The sequence below is a fragment of the Dermacentor silvarum genome, chromosome 3 (genome assembly GCF_013339745.2).
Source record: "Dermacentor silvarum isolate Dsil-2018 chromosome 3, BIME_Dsil_1.4, whole genome shotgun sequence".
Classification (NCBI taxonomy): domain Eukaryota; kingdom Metazoa; phylum Arthropoda; class Arachnida; order Ixodida; family Ixodidae; genus Dermacentor; species Dermacentor silvarum.
The window spans coordinates 14,973,269-14,980,927 of record NC_051156.1 but is presented as its reverse complement, the minus strand read 5'-3'; the positions used below and the strand labels follow the sequence as shown (position 1 = coordinate 14,980,927).

The 7,659-nt window shown below is 43.7% G+C and overlaps 1 protein-coding gene across 1 annotated transcript; it reads left to right on the top strand.

Moving 5' to 3' along the window:
- Nucleotides 1-298: 298 nt before the first annotated feature.
- LOC119444224 (uncharacterized) lies at nt 299-2,800 on the top strand (the record flags this gene model as incomplete). Its single annotated transcript, XM_037708654.2, has 1 exon — nt 299-2,800. A coding segment is annotated over exon 1 (2,502 nt), but the record flags the coding sequence as incomplete, so codon positions are not given.
- Nucleotides 2,801-7,659: the final 4,859 nt, after the last annotated feature.

The following is a 7,659-nucleotide window of genomic DNA, read 5'->3' as shown; positions in this document are numbered from 1 at the left end:
GCACGTCTTCAAGTTCCCGAGAGATCAAGCTTTAAGGGACGCTTGGATTCGCGCTGTGCCACGGGAAAACCTCACGGTCACCGAACATTCCAGGGTAAGATTTTTTATTTAGGTGTTACTTAATTGAAAGAATATAAACGTACATGTGTAAGTGGCTCATGAGCCGCATGTTTGTGTGACCTGTAGCCGTCGGTTTGCTGATTGGAGCGTATTTTTTTTCTAGGTATGTGAACTTAAATTCATGGACGAGGACATTATTCGAGACGCGACGCATACAGATCAAGCAACTGGCCGCGTAATGACAGTGCCGCTATCTCATGTGCGCCTTCGCCCAGACGCTGTACCGTCGAAGTTCCCGAATTATTCGAGCTACTTGTCCAGAAAGACCGCGAGGAGGGAAGATCCTGACTCCAAGCGCGCGCGAATAGAGAATGCAGCCCTTCAGAAAGCCATCGCTGAATCCAACGAGGCATTTATCAGAGCACGCGAGGAGGATAAAGTCAACAGTGTGAGCGAACTTGCCAACCACTTAAGGAGCCAAGGGATGAAGTTCTGGGATGTTATCGAAAGAAATGAAAGGCTTCTTCTCATTCACATTGTCGACGATGAAGCACCGTGGTTGAAATACTCTGTTTGCGTTAAAGGAGATTTGAGCGTGACACTACACGTTATGAAAACGGCCGTAAAAAAGCTCGGTGCAAATCTCTGCGTTCCCGAAATCGCTAACAGTAAAAGGGGTATGGTGGAACTCCTGGAAGGCATCGAGAAGTGGGACTGTGACCTGATGTCCAACTCAGTCGCCGAAATTTGCGAGGCTGTTTGTTTACTGCTTGATCAGCTTTGCACGTCCCAAGCAGAAGATGACGCCAACTGTATTCAATTTCTGAAAGAGCAAGTCACCTTGCACCTATCGAAAAAACAGCACAGGCGCTACTCTGCTGATTTCATGATGTTTTGCTGTATTGTTTTCACTATATCGCACCATGCATACGCGTTCATACGTAGCCATGGAAGCATCACCTTGCCGCATCCTATGACGATAAGATCAGTGTGCTCGTCTTATGGTATGAGTCCTCAACAAGAGCATCAGAGTGAAACATTCCTCAGCTACATGACAACAAGAATTTCTGACCTGAAAGATGACCAGCGCTTTGTCACATTTATGGTTGATGAAATACATATAAAACCTTACTTTGACTACAAAGGAGGCAATATTACCGGCGCTGCAATTAATAGAAATGAAGCTGCTAACTGTGCGCTCGTTTTCATGGTGCGCAGCGTGACGTGTAAATTCAAAGAAGTTGCGCACATCGTGCCGGTGCACCGAGTAGAGGCGGAGTTCCTGCAAAAGACGCTTAAAGACGTGATTTGTGGGCTGGAAAAGATTGGGTACCGGGTTATGTGCGTCGTCAGCGACAACTCTGTGAACAGAAAAGCGATGTCACTTTTCGAATCACCTCCGTGTAACAGAATTGTGTACCAACATCCATCAGACCCTTCAAGGCCGCTGTTCTTCGTTATAGACCCAGTGCACATTCTAAAATGCATACGAAATAACTGGATCAATCAGAAGAATGACCAAATTTGTTTCTACTTCCCGGAGATCCAAGGAGACACACCAGAATCAGAGCGAATGCAAACAGCGTCATTTGCAACAATCAGGGATCTTCACAGCAAAGAGTGTGACCAGCTGTGGAAATATGGCTATGGGCTGTCAAGAAAAGCCCTCTACCCTTCGAGTCTTGAAAGGCAGGACGTAAAGCTTGCTTTACAAATCTTCAATGACTATTTACCAGAGGCGTTACGTGCTCTTGGAGCAAAGCACAACCTATTCTCTTTCGAGGCCACGGCTACATTCGTCGAGATCATACTCAAGTGGTGGAAAATTGTAAACGTCAAAACTCCATGGAAGGGAGAAAGGCTTAGAGATCACTTCCAACAACCAGTGCTTTCCATTGATAACGATCCAAAAATTGACTTCTTGCACATGTTTCTGAAGTGGCTGGATGAGTGGAAGAACAAAGGTTTTGACAACGGTACTCTGACAAAGGAGACTCACGCTGCTCTCGAACACACCACCTATGCGCTTGTTGAGCTCGCTAGGTACAGCTTCGAAGAGCTTGGAATGTCATGTGTTCTTTTTGGGAAGATTCAGACAGACTGCCTTGAAGATCGGTTTGGAAAGTATAGGCAGCTGGCAGGTGCGCAATATCACATCTCCATCAGGCAGATATATGAAGTCGAAAACAAGCTGCGCCTGCAGAGCACCTTGCCTACAGTTTCCCCTGACCAGCACTGGGAATGTGTCCGAAAGCAAGTCGAGGCATTGCTTCCCAGCAGCAACGTTGTTGTTACCAGCCAGGCTCTTACGAAGATGCAGGACGTCGTCCCAGTCCTCGTCTACGTTGCAGGTTATGCAGTATACGGGACCCTTAAAAAGTTGAAGTGCGAGCAATGCAGGGACTCGTTGACCGTGGACAAGAAGATCACAGTCTCTGCCACAAACGAACATTATGGTCTTGTGAAGCAGCTGGACCGAGGAGGTTTAGTTTATCCATCAATGTTTGCACTTAACGCAGTTGCTCATAGCTACGTTGTAGTAGAGCAGCTCGCTACAGAGCCAGCACTGCTTATGATGCCTGAAAAACGCCAGGTGGTAACGAAAATGACGCTACAATTGCTGGCTAGTGAAGAGCAGTCCGACTTCGATACGTGTGAGAATGGCCACACAGTTGAATTAGTGTTTAAACACATCCTGCGGTGCAGCACCAACATTCTGCTAAAGAACTTTTGTAGGAAGCTGAACGACAAACTTCTCGACGCTGCCGATAAATAAAAAAAAGGAAAGCCACAACTCTCGAGGCCAAATAACTGCATGCATTGCTTCTAATATAAAGCCAGCACAAAAAGAAACTGGGCTTCGTAAATAAATGTTTTGCTGCTACAGTTTTCTGGCGTTCTATTCTTTTTTAAATACATGCATGCTTGTTCTTGCAGAAAAAAAATGCTTCCGCGCAATGCACCTGCGAGACAACCTCTCTTGAACAGCGTTCCATATCTTTTTTTTTTTTCAATCCGCCCCATCGTGTGACGTCACGCGAAGAGAGCTAAGGCCTTCATATTTTCTAGAGGGTGTTGGCAGAACGCGCGTTTGTTCTCCGCCGTGCGTTCACTCCCCGTGAAAGCGCGCGTCCCTCGCGCCCTTTCACTCGCACATACAGCGTTCGCAGGCGAGCGGCGACGATTTCATCTCCATTGACGTCATACGGAACCTCACGGCGACGGTGACGGCGACGGCGACGCCGACGGCAGAAATCTGCTTTTGAGTGTCCATATAATTGCTATCGCAATAAAACATGTACGGCAAACCTGATTAATTCAAGCAGGATAGGTGGATGTTTGTCACCGTCCCGCTTCAAAGAAAATGCCTTTAAATAATAATCAACATTATCATTAGCATCGTATCGTGGCGTTTGATACGCGATGTGACATGCGCGCCGCGTAGCGTCGATACATACACACTTTGCATTGTAGTTGCTTTATATTGCACCAGGTGTCCCGACATGTAGCAATTGCATATAACAGTTCTATTTGTAGCTGGGCCTGGTTAACTCAAGTGGGCTAGGTGTCTATTTGTCACCGCGCCGTTTCGAAGGGGATGCCAATAAACCATCATCATCATAATCACCAGCAACGTACCGTGACACTGGTCAAGAGATGTGAGATGTGCGCCACGTAGTCTGGATACCTGTGCTTACTCTTCGGTACACATTGTGGTGCCTCATCTCAAGGTACGAACCGCTGCTGAAAGAATCGTAGAGCTACGCGCGCGGCTGCAACCAGGCAACATCGGGCTGAGCAGACCGCCATGCAGAGAGCAGCACAAGCCGCCGCTCGCCGTCGACGCCGGGCAGACAGTTCAGATCGTTCTCGAGAAAACGTCGCGAAGAGACTTCACGGCGAAGACTAAGTGCGTAGCTCCTATGGAGCCGCTTTCCCAGCTTACGCTGTGCGTGTGCAGCCAGTGACGCGCAAGTATGGAACTTTTTAAGCGAAGCAAGTTTCGGCGGCGGTGGTGGTGGTGGTCGTGTCTCAATGAAAAGTGGGCCGATCCTGGTGATAGTGCAGAAAGGGTCCAAGCTCAATGGCACATACCAGGGATAAAAAAGAAAGAGAAAGAAAGAAATGGAGAGAAAGAAAGAGAGAGAAAAAAGGAAGAAACTCACCAGCCCCATTTCCCTGTCGAGGAAATGGGGTAAGCGAAGCCTGTGTGCGTACTTTTTTATTTATTTATTTATTTATTTATTTATTTATTTATTTATTTATTTATTTATTTATTTATTTCAAATACCGTGATCTTAAACAAGATCTTAGCAGCGTGGTACACGAGTAAGTTTACAAAACAAAATGGATACAAAAATTGGGAACTGCACTCAAGAGTTTGTTCACGTAAGCGCTGCACGCAAGCGAGAAAAAAAAAAAAAACGTCAGCGATTTTCCAATCATGCAGTGAAACAATGTCAGCAAGTGCAAAATGATTTTTATTAAAGATATGTCTCGAAAAGTGATAATGAGTCCTGTGTTACAGTTTTATCGACCAGCTTATTCTAATCTACTATAGTTCTAGAAAAAAATGAATACTTGAAGCAGTTGACACGTGTTGTAAATGGAGTTACATCTAGTTGGTGCCGCTGTCTGGTAGCGTAACCTGTTGTATAGGAGAGAATGTGAGACGTGTCGATGTTGTGGTGACCATTTATTAGTTGGAAAAAGAATTTTAAACGACATACACGATTTCTGTCACTTATAGAAGGCAAGCCACTCCGAGATAACAGGTTAGTGTATTCTAATTGGTTAGTGTTTAGTGTGTATTCTAATTGAATCGAACTGCTTTTTTCTGTAAGCTTTCTAGCTTTCCAATATCGCTTTTAGTGAACGGGTCCCATATAACTACCGCATATTCTAAAACGGGGCGGACGAGTGTTTTGTAAGCCAATAGACGTACTGCTGGTGTGGAGGATTTTAATACGCGTTTTAGAAAAAACAACTTTCGGCGACAGTTTCCTACTACTGTGTCAAGGGGATTTGACCAGGAAAGATCCTTTGTTATGTACAAGCCAACGTACTTATATGCGTTACCTCTGACAAAAAAAAAACGTTTTCTGTGCCATAGTGATATAGCAGTGGCTTCTTTTTTAAAGTTATCCGCATGTATACTGTATTTTCAAAATTAATGCACATTTGCCATTGTTTACACCACTCAACTACCTTATTAAAGTCCCTGTTTAACCTGAGTTGGTCTTCTTCCGTTGTTATTTCATCGTACAGAACACAGTCGTCAGCGTAAAGCCTGATTTTAACAGAGAGGTTAGTGACAATATCATTTATACATAGCAAAACAAAGGGGGGGGGGGGGGGGGCAAGAACGGCTCCCTGTGGGACGCCAGAATTGACAGCAGCTCTATCAGAGGTTGTTTTATTTACAGTAACAAACTGATGACGGTTTGAAAGGTAGGCTTTATTCCGTGATAATATTTTATCATTTTGCACACAGCTACTAGCTTATGAATCAATTTAACATGAGATACTCTACCAAATGCCTTGCTGAAATCCATGAATGTGAAATGCACAAACGTCTGTTTGTTTTCCTTTGTTTACAGTGCTAGCAAAATCATGTATGATTTCAACTATAGTTGAATAGTCGTCGAAAGGCCACTTCTAAAACCATGCTGCATGTTTGTAAAAACGTTATGTTCGTCTAGAAAACCAGTTATATGTTTATGAATTATATGGCCTAAGAGCTTACAAGATGTTGAAGTTAATGAAATTGGTCTGTAATTTCTGATGCAAGATTTGTCCCCCGATTCATGTAAAGGTTTTATTCTAGGAACTTTCCAGTCTTCCGGTAATGATCCTTCGTTTATTGACCTCGCAAATAGAATATACAGGTATTTTGCACACCATTCAGCATAACCCTTTAGAAAACAGTTCGGAATATCATCTGGCCCTGGAGAATTTTTAATGTCAAGCTTTAGCAATAAATTTAGATTGCCCTGTCCCGCAATAACAATGTCGGGAAGGGAAGGAAGATCAGCAGAAAAGCATGGTAAACAGCCATCATCACTTGTGAAAGCTCTCTTAAAATGGTTATTAAAAGCAGAGCACACAGTTTTCTCATCCCGCACATTTTCACCGTTTATAAAAAAAAGGTGTCGGAAGACGAAGAGGCCGGCGTCACAACCCTCCAGAATGTCTCGGGAGAAGACCTGATAAAGTCTGGTAGTAATGTGCTGTGATAATACTCTTTATCATTGACAATCTTTTCGTGAAGTTTTTCGGACAAGTTATCAATATCGGCTTTCAGTTCTTCGCCGTCCTTTATTTTGGCGCGTTTCTTTTTTAATCGCTTAAGTTTCCGCCTCATCTGTAACGTCTCCCGCGTAATCCATGGATTACGGCGCTCGGACTTCTTCACTATTTTAGGAATGAAACGTTCCACGCAATCAAAAATGAGGCCTTTGAAAAAAAAAGCCAGGGGTCGTTTACGCTATAAGCAAGGCCTTGAAAGTGATCGTAGTTAAAAGCTAGCACATCTATTATACAGTCATCCTGTGATCTTGAAAAATTTCGAAAATATTGATAATTTTTTGTTCGATTGATTAAAGCACTTTTGAACGTCAGGACAACTGCTTTGTTATCAGAAATACCGGATGCTACTGTACATGAGATGCATTCTTTTATGGCGCCACTTACAAAAAACAAATCAAGAATGGACCTTGAATCATTTTGAATTCTTGTGAAATCCTTCACAATTTGTAGTAGATCAAAGGTAAAAGCTATATCAGTCATAACATTTTCCGCACTCTGAATTGAATACGAAGAAAAAACTTCACATTTTATATTTGGCAGGTCCTACTGACTTGACCTGCCACTTTCCCATCCCTTTCGTGGTACTTTTCGCTGCCTTTCCTTCTACTTTTGTTACCTTTAGTGAAACCTTTCCTTCCGTTGCGTTGTACGTTTCCTTCCCTCAATGTATACATTTAATAAACGTTTGTGTTTTATTACCGTGACATGTCGTGAATGTTACGTTACCCTGACGGAGGTCAGATACACACACGACAAGCTTCGCTTACCCCCATTTTCTCGGCAGGGGAAGGGCTGGTGATTTTTTCTTTACACAGCTGCATGACATTAGCTTTTACGTGTGCTTCAACAGGGTCGCAACTTGGGCCAGTTGGTAATCCATACTAAAGTTGCAGGAGCGCGTTATCCATAGATCACCGACAAAGGTGAAATAAGCGCGGTGCCGTGTTTGTTTTACCCGTGTCGTTGCCTGTGTTCTCTCCGTCACACTTATGCAAGTTTACAAGTGCTCGAAAATGTTAAATAATATTAATAATAAATTCTGAACTTTTACCTGACAAAATGACAATCGGAATTATGAGACATGCTCTTTAATGACAAACTGGTTAAGAGCTACGCCGTAGTAGCGGACTTAAATGTCACCACCTGGGTTTTCATTATGTGCACCTAAATGTAAGTAGACGAGCGTGTTTTTTATATTTTTTTTATTTCACCGCCATCGAAATGCGGCCGCCGCAGCCGGGACCGAATGCGCGACCTCGAGCACAGCAGCTTAGCGCCATAGCTATGGAG